Source organism: Poecilia latipinna, unplaced genomic scaffold (genome assembly GCF_001443285.1).
Source record: "Poecilia latipinna isolate Pla-1442-1.1 unplaced genomic scaffold, P_latipinna-1.0 Scaffold637, whole genome shotgun sequence".
Taxonomy (NCBI): domain Eukaryota; kingdom Metazoa; phylum Chordata; class Actinopteri; order Cyprinodontiformes; family Poeciliidae; genus Poecilia; species Poecilia latipinna.
The window spans coordinates 156,023-173,073 of NW_015113253.1; the positions used below are offsets into that span (position 1 = coordinate 156,023).

General features: G+C 35.5%; 1 protein-coding gene and 2 long non-coding RNA genes across 3 annotated transcripts; 2 read left to right on the forward strand and 1 right to left on the reverse strand.

Moving 5' to 3' along the window:
- Positions 1-565: 565 nt before the first annotated feature.
- On the forward strand, positions 566-1,917 carry LOC106954206 (adenosine receptor A1-like). Its single transcript, XM_015043517.1, has 2 exons — positions 566-1,108; positions 1,238-1,917. Exons 1-2 carry the CDS (start codon positions 747-749, stop codon positions 1,902-1,904), a joined length of 1,029 nt encoding a protein of 342 aa, XP_014899003.1. The 5' UTR covers positions 566-746; the 3' UTR covers positions 1,905-1,917.
- A 4,897-nt stretch (positions 1,918-6,814) lies between these two features.
- LOC106954209 (uncharacterized) lies at positions 6,815-7,079 on the forward strand. Its single transcript, XR_001426320.1, has 2 exons — positions 6,815-6,849; positions 7,013-7,079. It is a non-coding gene; the product is annotated as an uncharacterized LOC106954209 (long non-coding RNA).
- LOC106954208 (uncharacterized) lies at positions 6,904-15,710 on the reverse strand. Its single transcript, XR_001426319.1, has 2 exons — positions 14,064-15,710; positions 6,904-7,785 (listed from the first exon to the last, which is right to left on the reverse strand). It is a non-coding gene; the product is annotated as an uncharacterized LOC106954208 (long non-coding RNA).
- Between the last annotated feature and the right edge of the window lie 1,341 nt (positions 15,711-17,051).

Sequence of the window (17,051 nt, forward strand, 5' to 3'; positions counted from 1 at the left end):
CCATTTGAAGTGCAGCACCTCCCAGCAGTTATTAAGCATATTTATATGAGGTTTTGCATGCTCTGATGCAATCTAATATTAAATCTTGTGTTTAGACTTGCTGTAGCAGAAAATAATAAAAACAAAGCAAAAAGAAAGACTGGGAAGTATCAGTCTGTGTGTATTTAACCGAAAGCATTTTTCACTTACTTATCTGAGTTTCAATAATAATCTAAGTATTTCTATTCTAGGCTAGTTCCTAACTGCAGTTTGAAGACAAACAGTGCAGGAACAAAATGCATTTTTCAAGGATAATAGTAAAAAAGAAACTAAAAGTAGGGTAAAATAAACAAATGCCATGCAGAAGCAAGTTTGATATGACTTCAGCTGTATGAAATATGAAAGGGAGATACGTACAGTGAGATTATAAATGTGTGGCTTTAAAACCACTACAGTGCTGATTTGCACACATAGTCTCACAAGTCACCGTAAATAATAAAGGTTTGTGGCTAATATTATATTATTCATTATTAATATTAGCTAATATGATTATGATTTTTATAATAATAATGTAAAAACTTTTATTGTGCAAAGAAAATTTTAAGCAATGGTGCAAGACAGGCTAAAAACAAGAAAAAAATAGAAGTTGCTGCAGCTAAGGACTTCCTCTAAAAGCTTTGCAAGTGCGAGATGAATGATAAGTGGCAGAGTATGATCTAACTTTTAGTCTCGCTCAGCATTAGAACCTCACTCCATCAACCTGCAACATGAACCAGTCAGACTCAAACAGCACCACGGATATTGATATTGAAATAACGATTTACACTTTGGTGGAAGTTCTCATTGCAGTATGCTGCTGTCTTGGGAATGCAATGGTTGTTTTGGCTCTGTGGAAAACAAGAAGCATCCAGCTGCCCACCTACTGCCTCATTGTGTCTCTGGCTGTGGCTGACTTTCTTGTCGGAGCTGTGGCCATACCAATGGCTGTGCTGGTAGATGGCCGAGTGAAAACTTCATTCCACACTTGTCTCTTCATCAGCTGCGTGGTGATCCTGCTGACCTTAGTTTCGGTTCTCTGTCTGACGGCCATTGCTGTGGATCGATACCTTCGGCTCTCTCGCCCTTTCTGGTAAGAAATTTTTCAGGTATTTTAAAATGTGCAGATGTGATCTCAAGGCATTCAATGCCACATTCTGCTGGTCATCATTTCAATAAGAATTAAAGTTAAAATTTTTCTTACCAATGCTATTCTTTATAGGTACAAAAGGACAGTAACCTGGAGGTATTCATATTCTGTGGCTGCTGCATGCTGGCTTTTTGCAGTACCACTGAGTTTCACTCCCATGCTTGGATGGAATCCAGGATCAGAAAACTTTACTCCCTCTGATAATTGCATGTTCATAAAGGTGATCAGCTTGAATTATCTGGTCTACTTCAACTTTTTTCTCTGCACCTTAACACCACTGCTGGTGATGACTGTATTATACGCCTATGTTTTCTGTTACATTCGAGAAAATCTCAGAGAGAAACCAGGCAACGGTGCCCAAAACCAGCCAAAGAACCAATCTCTTTACCTGAGGAAAGAGAAACAGCTGGCATCATCTCTGGCTCTTGTCTTGGCTCTGTTTGCGCTGTCCTGGCTTCCACTTCACATTATGAACTGCATTAATTTATTTGCAAACCGTGCAACCACAATTGCTTTCCATATCGGCATTTCTCTTTCTCATGCTAATTCGGCAGTAAACCCTGTCGTGTATGCATTTAAAATAAAAAAGATAAAGAGAGCATACATGAACATCTGGAAACGGTATACTTATTGTGAAGCAGAAAGTCAAGGATCTCAGACCAGCAAATCTGATGTTATGCTCAGCTGCAACAATATGAGTGAGACCAATGACAATATGAGTGAGACCAATGAAAACTAAAGAAGTTTATCTGTGAAAATGTCGCAGCCTTTTTTTTATTCTAATCAAACATATTTATTAATTCTGATAATGGTGGCATAAACAGGAATAGCAATTATACATATACAAATATGTTTTCATTGATGCTAATGACATTAATGTATGGACTGTATTGCTGTGTATATAAATACTTCTTAATCGTGACAACATTGGTATGTCTATGACTAGTAAAGGTATGTTCTCTTAAGAATTCTCTTGAATTTCTTCAGATGTTTCTTAATGTGTTTATCTATTTGTGTTGGGGTATGATGTGAAAATGAAGACATTTTTCTTGTCTAAAGAATGTACGTTTTGCAATGCAACGCCTTAGAGAGTTCATGTCTTCCTCTGAAAGGACTGAAGGTGCAGAATTTGGTAGACAATAGGAAAAAATGCTGGCAAAGCGAGTCAAACCACAAACTTTTTTTTTTTTGTCTTTTGAATCACTGTCATTAAATATGGTAAATGCTGAAGTGCAATGCTGCAATACTGAAGTCTGCGTCTCATTAAGGTTTCCTTTTATTGTTCAAAAAGAAAAACGCTGCACAATCTGGAGCTGCATTATTTCTAAACAGATTTTTTAGAACACAATTCATGATTTGTAAAACTTGTGTTTTAGGTACAACTCACAATTGTAAAGCTCTTATTTGGTCTTCAGAAGTTATGTGAAAAGTGGTATACGATTCACAGCATAACAATAAGTTTTTATGGGACAGGAAGTAAATAAATCATTCAAATTTTGATCAAATCTCAAGTGATTAGATAAATTAGAATCTCAGTTTGATTTTTTTTCACCACTCTGTGAAATGACAATATGTGAAACCACACAAAGGACAATTTTACAACAACAGTACTGAGAAAAGTTATTTCCCCCTTGCATATTTCTTCTTTTTTGTTCCAGATCATTAAACAATGTTGTGCATCAGCTAAATATAACAAGGGTAACTTTTGGATATCTTTGTTCAGATATCATAAGTATCTGACCAAAGATATTTTGTTCAGATATTTAAGATATCCAGGTTTTTTGGATATCTTTGTTCAGATATCATAAAACCTGGTCATGTATAAAAAAAAGTAAGTGCTCTCTTCCTGAGTCAAATTTTATAAATCACATCCAAGTCTGATTCCTGCAGAAACATAAAACTACTGAATCAGAACACGTCTGAACACATGAAGTGTTGAGAAGATGTGTTCTTAGAAAGGAATTCTTTCTTGCCTGATATAAAGAAATTAAAGAACAGATGAGAACCAAAGCCACACCTATGAGCCTGGAAAGTGTCGAAACCAGAGACATTATTTTAAATAAAGAAAGCAGAACCATGATGAACGTGTCGTGTAAGACAGCCATACCAAAATGACTCAGAGATTATCTCAGATCTTCAAAAAGGATAACAGCTGGAGGGCTGCAGCCCTCAAATGCTTCACTTAAGGTCGGTGTTCATGTTTCAATAGCAAGGAAGAGGTTTTGTATCAGTTGAAAAGTTATTAAATAACTTTTTGGAAAGTGTATGTCCCATGACTTAACGTGAAAAACTAGCACAGCAATTGTGAGGGTCAGAAAAAACCCATCATACTAACAATTAGACATGATGGTGGTAGTGTGAAGTTCTGGGCCTGCCTTGTTCTTTCGGGGTGTGGATGATTTGCTGTATTCAAAGGTTAACATTAGCTAAGACAATCTTTGGTGTGAAATAAACTAAGTAGTGGGTCAAACGTTCTCCGCAGGAATGTGAAAGACTCTTTACCAGTTATTACAAATGCTTGCAGTTAATGATGGTAAGGGTGACAAAATCAGTGGTTAGGACAAGCATGCAATTACTTTTCTGCCACAAGATCAGTTTTTTGGTTTCCCTAACTGAATGAAATGATCTGCAGAAAACTGGTTTTGTATTTTGTCATGCTAAGCTCAGGCTGAAGATACAAAAAAAATATTGGCTTTTCAATTATACCTAACAAATAACTTGTAACAATTTTTGTTTCATACTCATGAGTTGAATTTGTATTTTTACAGCTACTTCTGTGTATTGCAAAATGTTTGTTGCAAAGAAACCCACTTCCACTTGACTAAGACTAGCAAGCTTCAGTCCCAGCAGTTTCATATCACTGTTTATCAATGTTTGAGTTTAAGTTTCCGTTCATCTTGAAAGTGCATACTAAATCCACTTCATTTTAAGTTAATCTTAACTTGTACTTATATAATCTTCTGGCAATGACTATTTTAAATGATCAAAAGTAAATAGGCCATCCAGACTGGCTGATAGTTTGCTTTCAGTCTTAATTAGAAGTGAAATCAGCTTTATGTTGAACATTATCTGGATTATTCAGTTTATTATTTGTGTTTGGGTGGGGGTGAGGGGTGAGAGGGACTTGCATCTGTTTGTTGTCATGCATATCTGTAAAAAGGAACATGTATCTTCATACTTCTTCTCTGCAATACCACAATAAACAACCACATCAGAAAACTGAGCAATCTTGTCTGGCATAGTTTGAAAAGCACTAAGGTTTAAAAGTTCACGGTAATGCAGTACCCGAACTTCAAAGTTTTACAAAGAATCTTCTCACAAGAATTTTCTCACAAGTTTTCCAATGTCATAAATATTAGCAACATACTAGCCATATTAGCCATATTTTTTTAGATTCATTAAAGTATTTTTGAGTGTCATATTAATAAAAGCACCAGAGCAGAATTCCTATGCTGTGTGAATTTGTTTATTACAACTCTGCTTTTTAAAATATGATGGCTGTCTCTTTTTGTGTTCACCCAGATATATTCTTTATTCAGTAATATATCTCTATGAAACTTCCCCTTTTGGAAGCTTATTTAGAATTTATTTAATCTCTGACTACCAATACGTACAGTTGGAGTCAGATTTGTATTAACACCTTATAAAAGACATTATGTTTTTTTTTCAGTTCTGTTAAATTTAATTTAGTTAGATTTTGTTTATCTACAATGTATAGTGCTGATTGTTTATTTATTTATCATGAATTGTTCACCCAACTGTGAAGGTATTAGAAACCTCACTGTGTTGTTACTTTGCTTTGTGTTGTTCACAAAATAAAGTAGATGGAATAAAAAACAAACATGTGGAAATTAAAAATATACAATTTAAATATTGTTCACTACAGAAAAAAAAACAAAGTAGAGGAAAGAGAGAAAAATAACAGAACAAAGATTTGCAAAATAATTTTTCTGATATTTTTTTGCATCTTCATGTGTGAAGGTAATATTTAAGAAAAATAAACTGACAGTTAAGATAAAAAAAAATCAAATTTCGACAGTAATAAAACCAACTTTTTCACCACCATTACCATGGAAATCCTGTCAAAAACAGACAGAGAGCTGGTTCCTTCTATTTTCCATCTGCATGGATACTTACTGACAACTCTGCTGAAATTTCCTCTGTCCCTCGCAACCACCAGCCTGTAGTTCAACTTCCATCTGGTGACTCACTGATTTGTTTGACCCCCAACAACTACATCCCTTCAGCTGCTGCCAGGGGCTGGTACAGTTCCACTAAAAGGACTCTCATTTGTTGCTCTCTTAAAATGTTATTTTTATGTGTACTGTAGGTACACATATGTTATTATAGGTAACACTTTATTTGAAGGGATGTGCATAAGACTGACATGACACTGTCATAAACATGACATAACACCTGTCATGAACATAAAGAAGTCTTTATGAATGTGCCAACTTTGCATGATTTTGTAAATTATGATAATTTAATGCAAAGTTGGCATTTTTAATGGACTTTCAATGCAACTTTTAGAGCAACTTTGCATTAAAAGTGTCATTATTTATCGAATGACACTTCATGACAACTGTCATAAACATTCATAAAGACTTCTTTATGTTCATGACAGGTGTTATGTCATGTTTATGACAGAGTCATGTCAGTCTTATGCACACCTGTTACCCTAATATGTAATTATTCTTTGTTGGTTTTTACTTGTGTTAACTTTTCCTGCTAGAGCCTCCAGACTTATAGGTGCTGAGGAGATGCTTCCTTTAAAAAGCTGCTGCTTGTTTCACTTCCTACAGTAGAGTGGAACTGAACCTGGCATCTAGTTTCAGGAGTTACTGTTTGTTACTGTAGCAATCTACACATTCTCTGTAAGTCAGGTTTTATTGCTAACTCACTCTATCTTGTATCACTCTGCTTCCACCAGTGCGCACACACACACACATACTTAAGCTTTATGTGGGGATCCTCCTCCTCTTCAGTAACACGTAAAGGAGCAACGCCCCCTACTGTTGTTGGCTGGTAGAGTTGCTCAGTATAGCTTTTTGGTTAAGAGAACATGGTCTGCTTACGGTCTTGTCTGGAGTTTTCCGGAACAAATGGATTGCTTGTCCACTCCTGAGTTTGAAAAACAAGGTTAAAGAATAAATACAGACTGAAAGACAGAGCTGCCCCCGGTTGTATGACACCCGAAATAGAATTTTGTTTGGGCCCCTAAACACAGCTAAGCCCACGAGTGAATACAATGTTACTGACCTTTTTGTATGGAGTGAATACTGAATTAAAGAAATGTTTGCATTTTTGTTTTTAGTTTATTTTTTGTAAATAGAAACATAAATTCTTGATTTGTATTTAAGTTGTGCCTATCCATAACACACCTATCAAATAGCATTTGTGCAATTTTCAATTTGTCATGCTTGTGTCTATGTTCTCTTAGAGTCTGACAGTGAACATCAGACTAGAAGTTTTTGTACCATAAGCAAAAAAAACAAACAAGTTTTAATCATACTTATTTTAATCATACTCTGCAAAAAAAAAAAAAAAAAAAAAAAAATAATAATAATAATAATAATAATAATAATAAGAATAATAATAATAATAATAATAATAAATAAATATTTGTCCTCTTATAAGAATTTTTTTTTCTTTTTTGTGCTGAGTTCTCTTTTAAAATTTGCAAAGTAAAACTGAACACGGCATTTGAAGTGTTATGAATAAGACACTTGGATTTTTTTGTTTTTGCATTTTTATTCAAAATACATGACCAAGGGAGTAGAGACTAAAATTTGTTTCTCTTGCCTCAGTAGTTAATGTTACAGTGTGGTTATTTTTTTTTACACCAAGGTCGTGACTGTTACTAACACAAAGTATACATTTCTTTAAATTCAATATCTATGGATTTTAATATCTTATAAAAAGAAAATCAAACCATATTGAAAATCAGCAATCATTGTTTCTTTTTTTAATGCTACACATTCTCACAAAATACATTTAATTATAAATTTATATTTAAAACTTTCATGCATCTGGCTTTAAAACTTCAAATATATCCATATTTCAGAGTGTAACCATTTATTCGTTTTTGGCCACACAGTGGCGATAGAGACTATGTCTATAAGCCAGTGAGAGGGATTCCAAGCACTCATTGTACCTTTCAAGGAAGGTAATAGACTGTATAGTTATCACCTGAGTAGGATTTGCTCCATCCCACAAACTATACAACCTACTACCTCACCTTGCTAGGCTCAACTTCAAGTATGTATTTATGTTCTTTAAAAAATGTTTTCTTGCTCAAATATTAAAAATGATGTCTTTTTAAATAAACTTCTTGCAGCAGCTGGGTAATGACAATCCTGTGCCTGCATGTGTCTTCAGAGGAGCCTTTAAGTGCCTTTAAGTTGAGCGTTTATTTCTTTTCTGAGTTCCTTAACTGAAGAAGCTTCTAAAGTGCATGAAGTCTTGGCTTGAACCGAGGCTTATTCTGTTTCCTTTGGAAAGACAGTAGATTGTATAGTTATCTCAAAAGGAGGACGTGAACCCCACAACTATTCAATCTACTACCTCAGCCTTAAGGACAGATAATGTTTCAGGTAGGTGTGGAAATCTGGCATTTGAACCTATGAGACACATAAAAAGGTAAAGTTATTTTTCAGTATTTACAACATTTATTTTCCCCGAACCATGATTGTCATTATAGTTGTGAATAAAAGCAGAAAATAAGACTGCTTATTTTCCCCCTACATCAAATGCTTTGATGTAGGGGGTCCTACATCAAAGCATTTGAAATTAAATGTATTTAAGCTTTTTAATGCAATTGGGAAACAATTGTATCAAAGTGTTCTTTTTTTCTTCTCACTATGTTTTTAAGCAATCACAAACATTCCAAGAGATACTGTTAAACTACTATTGTTTAGGAAGTGTTCTATCTGAGCAAATAGCTGTTTATTTACCTGCTAAGGATGTTTAAACAACTTAAAATCAATCCCTCTTTAGGATTAGGAGGGATAGATCAGAGGATCTAGTTTCACTTAGTAATCCATGGCTTCCTGTTTTACCTGGGGGAAGAATATGATGTGACACGAAGGGCCATTTCTCTTCGCCAGTTTTCAAAACAGGAAAACCAAGAAAAAAAATCTAGAGGAAATAGCTATCTGTCTGAGCTTGTTCATATATACAATAGTCAAAGCAATAAAAAACAAATTTAGCTGGAACTGTAACAAACAAAACCAGGTTTATCTTGTCACATAAGGCCAAATAACACACACATATTTCACCAAACCTAAAAAAAACAACCTTCATTTATTACCATCGCAGTCCTCAGTTCTAAAATGTTTAGAAAACATGTGTTGCGACCTAAAAGTAAGAGAGCACAGTTTCTGTGTTGTGAAAAGATCATTACCAACAATGATATTTGATCCTTTTTCACAGAGAAGAAGGATCAACAATTGCAGTGCAACCATTGAAAAATGTCATAGATGAAGATGAGGGAAAATCATGTGGTAAAAGGGGGTTCTATAACAGGGGTGCCAATATTTTTGCAGAAAATATCAGTTATTCAAATAGAGTTGCTTTCTTTACTGTTTAAATGTGAATGTAGGTTACAGACTGGCTTTTTTTGAACATTTATGTTTAGCATAAGAGTACGTTCATCATAAAGTTGTGAGGACATCTTTATCAGGGGTGGCATGAAGTCTGAAGGGCATTGTGGTTGGAATGGTCATTACACACTTATCAGCTTATGACTGGCAAAAAAGATTTCTTCACAACTGACATGTCAAACATTCACATCATAAAAATGTGTTCCTTACTGATCTATCAAAAAATATGGAGAAATAATCTATATTCAGAACAAATAGTATATAAAACAACATAATAATGATTAAAAAAATCAACTTAGATGTTTGTCTTTCAAATTTAGGTACAGTTTCCTCAGTTCACTCTCGTATTTCTCCAACCGTAAAGTGAAGAAAATCAAATAAAATAAGAACAAAGATACCTTGAAACCTACATTTTCCATTTTAGGGAGTTGTTTGGCAGCTGCACCTAACATCTGTGGTGCAGCATGTGAACTGCTTACTCTTTGCTCTGCCTGCCTGTAAGCTCTGTCTTTCTTTTCCATGGACTTATGGTACAGCTAAGGGATTCGCTTGCTTGTGACTTATCTCAGAGACTCTACGGTTTATAATTTTCCAATATAATGCGATGTGGGGAACCAAACATAGATGTCTGGAAGTTGCCCTTTTTTAGTTCAGCGTGACAGCCACTTCAAGTCCATTGAAAAGAAGTCTGTGTACTGTGCCAGCTAGAAGCTGGGACACAAGCTGGGTGAGTGGCCAAGTCTAGACGAGGCCGCGCTTTGACAGGGAAAATTGAGGCCAGACACTGCTATAGTAGAAGGCAATGGTCAAACCATGCAAAGGCTGGGACACTTTGCATAAATTAACATGTGAACCATGTTAGCTGAAAGGCGGCTATGCTTTTCATTGACATTCTCAATTCCTTTTTACCCAATTAATGCCAGCAGAGATTGAAATGTTTTGGCAGGCTGCATGGCTGTGCCAGCAGGGCATGCTCAGTGGGGCTGAAAAAAACAGTAGGGCATCAGACAGCAAGTAGTCTTAATTAAGATGTTGAATTAATCAAATGCAAACTGATATTAGAATATTCTGACAATGGCTTACTAGCAGAAAAAAATATCAACAACATTCTTTTATATCACTAAAGTGAATCATACATACCAATTGAAACTATGTACATAAACCAATACCTTCTTTTCCAGCAGAATTCTACGTTGATGATGTACTGTAATGTATACAGTTAAAGCAAAATGAATCACAATCTCTGTTGGTCGAGGTTTGCTACTTTAGTGGCAGCTCCACTAGAGTCGCATTATGTGGAGCTTAATTGTGATTTTTGTCTCTATTCTGCTAGATATTCCTGTTTTTAGAAAATGTCCACAACATGTTCAAGTTTCAGGAACCATTCACCAAGCAGAAGTGGCATTTAAACCACTGAACTGCTGCAATAAATAGAGTAGTTCAATTCCATTTTATATCAAAGCTATAATAAAAGAAAGCATTTATTTAGTTTCCTTATAAGCTCTGTGACACATGTAGCTTTATGAAAAGCAGCATCTTAAAAGTATACATATTAAAATGAGAAATCAGTATTGTGGAAATGCAGGGAATAAAAAATTCAGTTTTTCAAGTTGCAGATATTAAACCTGGATGATTGGATTAATTTCAAAATGGCATTTATTATATCCGTACTTCACTTTCAGGCAATATCCAAAGAATATAGCTTAGTGACAAAGATTGGGGCTATAATTTAAGAGACAAAGAGAATTTAAAAAAATCTTCATAAGCCAAAAATAAGTTTGTGAATTTCAGTTTGTGGGGTGGAAATCTGGAACAAAATGCTTGGCAGCTTAGAACAAAGGTATTTTGAGGTTGGTGCCTCGTACTTTTCTGTCACATAAAATATTTAACTTGGATAGTATTATTCACTGATTTTTTTCCTGCAGTCACTTTTCGGTTTCTGTTTTTTTGTGATTTGCTTTTCTTGATGTGCCAGTTAAACTACAGAAGTGTAATTTGACATTCGTTTCCCCACCAATCACATTTGCCATTGGCTTAAATTTTATTTTCCATCATTTCTGTCAAAACATGCATTTTGCTTTTTTTCTTGACCAACGTGTATGCCCTGTAAGTAAACACTTACCTTGGAACTTTGTTTTCTCTTTTTGACAACAGATACAAGTTTTTATCTGGCTGTGTCTGTGGTGCATTACATTAAATAATGGACAAATCATCATTAGAGGTGATTTTTTTTTTTTTTTTTTAAATAATAGGATATCTAATGTCCAACTGGCTTAAGATTGTGTCCAATTAGGGTAGAGGTCAAATGTAAAATAGATGGTGATCACGTCTTTCTGTTTATGTATCCAAATGGCAGTGTTACATTAGAAATTATTTTGAGGGAAAGGAATAGAGGAAGCTGCAATCAAGTGGTTTCTTTTGATGACTAATCACATTAAGCAAGTTATATTTTTAAAGACGTTGGTTTGCAGTTTTAAAAATATCTTCTTGTGTCTACTTTTATAATCAGAGACATTAAAAAATGTCCCTGCAATGTTTTACAACTTGTTGCCCTCTTTGCTGTTGCACTTATGACAGGATGACATGTAATTATCTCAATAGTGTTATACATTCACCCAGAACAAAACCAGGTTTTTTCCTGCCCAATTTCAACACAAACAATAAAATAAGACAAATCTGGCAGATGAATCTAAATGGGCCTTGAATGCTTGTTCTTTTCACTAGTCAAAAAAAATGCTGCAGAGGACACTAATGTTCAAATGTTGTGGTTGGGCTACAACAACTCACCAGAGAAAAAATGTCAATAAAAGAATCGTACTGCTGAGACAGCAATTGGTGACCTACAATTTCAGGAAAAAAATAGTAAAGAACCTTTATGATGTGAAATATCTGATGACATCCCTTATGATATTGCAGCAATTTTTCATTGCCTTGGTCTCTGAGCATTAATACCAGAAACTGGGGCTGGTAATGTGTGGAGTGAAGCTATGCTCCATGTCCAACTTGGGTTGCACACGCCTGTGACCAACCCCCCTTAACAAAAATAGCTATAATGACTATTTAAGTACTGATACACCTCAGGGCTTTTACCGTTTACCTTGGAATCACTGTGAATGTATCTAACTTAACGTTTAAAAAAGTATTTGGTTTGTGAGAGATCATACATATATATATATATATATATATATATATATATATATATATATATATATATATATATATATATATATATATATATATATATATATATAACCCATTGTTTTAATGGGTTATAGGAAGTTGGAAAAGCTAGTGTTGTAGGAAGCTACAAAATTAGCATTTTAAAAATTAGCATATTAATTTCAATATCCATGTCTTTATGAGGTTGTTTTAATTGTGGCTATTAATGGCTGATTCCAGGTTTTCACTGCACCTGATTCTTTAAAACATTTTTTACATTTTGTATTCATGGAAAGTCTGCACTGAACTCGCCCCCTAACCTCCCAAAAATGTGCTTGTAGATGATTATAGTACAATCTATGGATTAGATTTTTCAACACTAACCAGTCTGAGTGGTACAAAATATAACCAATTGACAGTTCCACTGCTAGCATATGTAGTTACTTAAAGAAGTATGTGATGGTCTGATTGTTTTATGTTTATTATGATAAAACTTAAAGACCACAATTTGCGGTCATTTCCAGTATCTACTACCAACTGTTTTCAAGTATGATTTTGCATCAACATGTTTTTAAGAGCTGTGGGGTGTGAAAGTCTGCAAGTACTTTTAATGGTTTTCCTGATGAGTTTCCTGATGAGTTAGCTGCTTGAAATCAGTGCCGGAGCTACGATGATCATAAGGCAGTGTTTTAAAGTTTGTTTAGTAAACCACTGTCAACTTTGAATCAGTCATTCAATGGAAAACTTGCCACAAAGATAAAGACAGATGGTAAAACACTGGCCGACTATTTAGAGTCTGTCTAAAGAGATCTCTCACAGCTTTTGCTTAATGGTTTCTCTTGGTAGTCTTTTGTAAGACGGCTGTACTCCAAAGAGTTTGATCAAGTGCTGTTTATAGGCCCTGAAACAGTTTTGCTAACAGGAAGAACTGATTAAGTGTGTGCAGTCTGACCTGATGAAAGCAAAAAGGCAAAACGAGACTTTGATCCTGACGACCACAGAGTCACACCAGCTATGGGGAGGAGAGAAAGACAAATAGCGGAAGACGTGGCTTTCCAAACAACATGTCATCAAGCTATATGGCAAGTTCATCTGAGGAGAACTTAAGGGGCGGAGGGAATAGGCTCCTTTTTTTTTCTCCTGGCTCCCACCCACTTTGTTTTTCTTCATTCACTCTATGTGTGTTACCATATGTAATAATATGTTTGCATCATACATTCAAACAGATGCCTACAACTGGCAACTTCACCAGCTGGCTTACACAACTTTACATGGTGCAGCATAAATCTATGCAAATGTAATGCAAAAGCTACAGTTACAGATAGTAAAGAGAAACTGAGTGGTATGTAAAGTGAAAATAAAAGATACTTTTTCCTGTAGAGCAACTACTGAACATGCGTGTTTTGATGCTTTAGTGACTAGAAAAGCAGTCCAAACAAATCAAGTCTATTTGATCTGAAGCAGAATTTCCTCATCCTGGTAACACAAGCCTCTTCATGAGCAGAACAGTTTTCCACAGAAAGATCAGGTTTACACTGGTTTTTAAAACAGGTTAATCAAAGGACACCATCCAAGAGCATTTTAAGCAACAATACAAACCGTTTGAAACATGTGATCAGCTCATTTGCCCAAAAGAGTATTTTTGTTTTGTGGGCGATTTTGGATAGCTGGTGATAGTTACACTTCAATGTTGTGTCTGACTGCAGATTTTGAGCCCCTTTCATTACTGAGAACTTCCTGTTTGAAACTTAGAGGTAATAATCACTGTTTATTTGGTTGGTGATTTGAAGATTGCACCAAAACATTGTTTGTTTGTTTTTTTGTTAAAACAGAGAATATAGAGCCACAAATATGTCTTTTATTCTTACGATCCAACATTAACATGAATACAATTTTTTCCTATGTATATTTGAAAACAATGAGCAACAACAAATGCATTTAAACATGATCGCATTATTCAAACAAAATTCAAGTTTAAACTACTCCGATTTCTGTATTGTTAGCAAAAGCGAGATCTGTGTTGGGCAGAAGATAATATTAAAAGATGTTTGAGACACGATCAGACACAAATAAAGGAGGCCTCGTTACAAAAGGACAACGAAGGCCCAAATAGAACCAGAAAAAGAAATTAGAAATACCTGATGTCTTTTTATGTCAATATCAGGCTAGCGGTCACACACTGCCAATAAGGACAAGGTGTTGATGAGGGAAAAAACAAAAAACGTTGGTTGAAAAAGAAGAAAAGAATGCTATTCCACACCTCTTTCTTTCGCCTGAGGAATGAGGGAAAGGCTGAGCAGTGTGTAAGTGTGCAACCCCACTCGAACAGGGGCTGGGGCTTGAGAGCAGCTTTTGGGCCATGCCCTCCTCTCTCCCTGCCCACTTTTACATGATTGCCAAGAAGCACAGAAAAGAAGGCAGGAAAAGAAATCACTAAGTTAGAAAATCTCGTTTCCACACATCCCACAAATCACAAAGAACGCTGATTATGCTGTAAGTATAGAGAGAATTTAGCTTTGACACAGAGCTACAGTTGGCTGATTAAACTCATAAGTGCAGCAGTCATGTGCGATGTAGATTATGTGTCGTCGAATAGACATCCCACTTGACTGAAGGAGAAAAAGTAATTTAAAAGCTATTTAGCTATTTACTAAAGAAATTAGAAATGAGTACTTACTTGCTGTCTGGTAACAAAGCTAAAAGGGTTGAAAGATTTATCTGTAGCTGGCCAAACAGTTTGGTGCTGAGTTGTCCTGAAGCGAGTGAGTTAAAGTCTTGTCTCAGAGCCGTGCAGTAAAGCCTTTTGTCAGCAGCTGGCATCATTCCCAGGTAGTACATGCCTCACAGTTCCCATTTTCAGTGGTTGCTCCAGACGTCTTCAGTTGGTCTGCACCTGCCTTTGTTTTTTTTATGCAGACTTTTTACAGAAAAGAGAAAGGAGAATGGTCAGCACTGAGATTCATTAGTCTGACAGTATTTTTGGTAGTAAACTAGTGTCCAATGTCAACACAACAGGAAATTTTTTACTGCTAAATACACTAAGGCAACAAATCGGATCTTAGGACTCTAAAAAATCTAAAGCAAAAAGAAAGAAAAAATAGGGCATGAATCAGGGTTGAGCTCTGAAAAAGAACAAATCCCAGAAAATAAAAGTAACTTAAATAATAGTTTCAGCCTTATTAGAAAACATCAGTATCTTTTATCAGGCAATATCCAAGACAGCTTTGTGTGTGACGTCACAACTCTTTGTCCTTTAGGCTGATTCTGCTTTGCATGTTTGTTTTTTTTTAATCCTTTCTCATTCTGTGCAGTCCTCCTTCCAAGAATTTACTTCACTGATATTTGCAAAAAAAAAAAGTATGAATGACTTTTCTGAGTAAAGACAAGAAGACAGCAGCAACAATCTCCCTTTTGCTAATCTCTCGGTGTCTTTCTCTTCCTGTTTGTGAGCACTGAGCTTGTAAAACTTTCAGTTGCAAGGATTTGAGCCAGCCTTCGTTGGCACGATTTCAAAAGAGCAATGCCTGTCCCAGGAAAAGAAAAAAGAGAAAAGTCAAAGGAGACGAGTTTCAGGAGGTCTGGCGTTTGCGGTCTCTCCTCCCCTCACCCTCTTTCTTGGACTCTCCACGCAGTGGCACTCTTTTCCTCTCTGCCTTCGGGGTATTTTTTGTTCATGCCAGCATAGCTCCAAGCCTTCCTGTTATCAAGATCCATGGTCATTTGAATTGCTCCACATATTCTGATCCTTATCAAACAGAGCACACACAGAAAAGGAAATGCGTGCAGCAGCACTATTTCCTGAATGTTGCGTCCAACTTTCCAGATATATGTCAAACTCTCCTGGGGCTCAGCACTGCTTGTGTTATAGTTCACACAAGGTTCTGGCTGCTGTCTTTTCTTCCTGTACTGTAATGGTTTGAGGAACTCTCATCTAGACTTTGGTGTAGCTCTCCTATTGAAAGCATAGTGGAATATTTTTTTTCTAAGACTTATAACTGATCATCCGTTATTGTTTTTCTACTATTGTCAGTTTTGATATAAAATCTGAACAAAGTTTTAAAGGGGCGGTACTATGTATCTTCCAGGCATATGGTGCAATTTTTTTTAGCACAATCAAGTAATTATGTTACCTTCAGTTGTCAGTTGTTATAAAGAAGCTGCATAGATCAACCATGACTTGAAAAAAAAGTTTGGCTTAACAATTTGAACCCTTGAAATTAACTTTTGAACATATTTTTTTGAACATTTCTTTTGAAATGTTCCTACTCTCCGGCATCTGGACTTTATGGAAGAGTCACAGGCTGTGTTTCTATTAATGATATATCTATGCACTTTTACATTTCAAAATTAAATTTGTTTCATAGAAACACATCAGTTTCGAAAAAACATTTTTTGATCAAAAGTTTGGGCACTAGGATGAAGTGTTTTTTTGGGTTATGGTTAGGTTGATTGATTGATTGATAATTTATCAATCAATCACATTTATTTGTATAGCACATTTCAACAACAAGGCGGTTCAAAGTACTTTACATCATAAAAACACAAACATCAACAATTGAAACATTACATTTTGCCAAATGCCATTATTACACATCAAAATGTTGGTTAGTGTTTCATTTATTATGGTTCAAAAGCAACTCTGGACAGGTGGTTTTGGTCTAGATTTAAAGGAACTCAGTGTTTCGCCTGTTCTACAATTTTATGGACGTTTGCTCCAGATTTGTGGTGCATATAGAAGCTGAATGCTTTTACATGCTATACTGGCCTTTTCAAAATACAGACCTAAAACCAATTGTTAATCCATAACAAGACTTGAATGTTGATGTTCAAAAACTATTTTCATCCAGTCTGACTGAGCTAAATAAAATGAACGGTCCACAAGCAGAACACTGATGACATGGCAAATTAATTCAGTTTTGTTAGAATAAGTGCACATATAAAATATGCAGGATGCCGGCCTATGTGAGGACTGGAGTTTATATCAAAGCATATTCCTCTGCTAGAATGACCTGGCTGAAGAATCTGAAGGACTTGAAAACAGATGCTGTATCCAGTCTGTGCTTGAACTATTTTGCAGTGAGGATTGGCCAAAATCTCTGTAGATGTGCAGCTGGTAGTGAGATTCC

What these genes read in the sequence shown, in the direction of transcription:
- LOC106954206 (XM_015043517.1), top strand. Translation starts at nt 747, where the DNA reads ATGAACCAGTCAGACTCAAACAGCACCACGGATATTGATATTGAAATA. An exon ending in CGGCTCTCTCGCCCTTTCTG is followed by an intron (nt 1,109 to 1,237) that starts GTAAGAAATTTT and finishes TATTCTTTATAG; the next exon opens with GTACAAAAGGACAGTAACCT.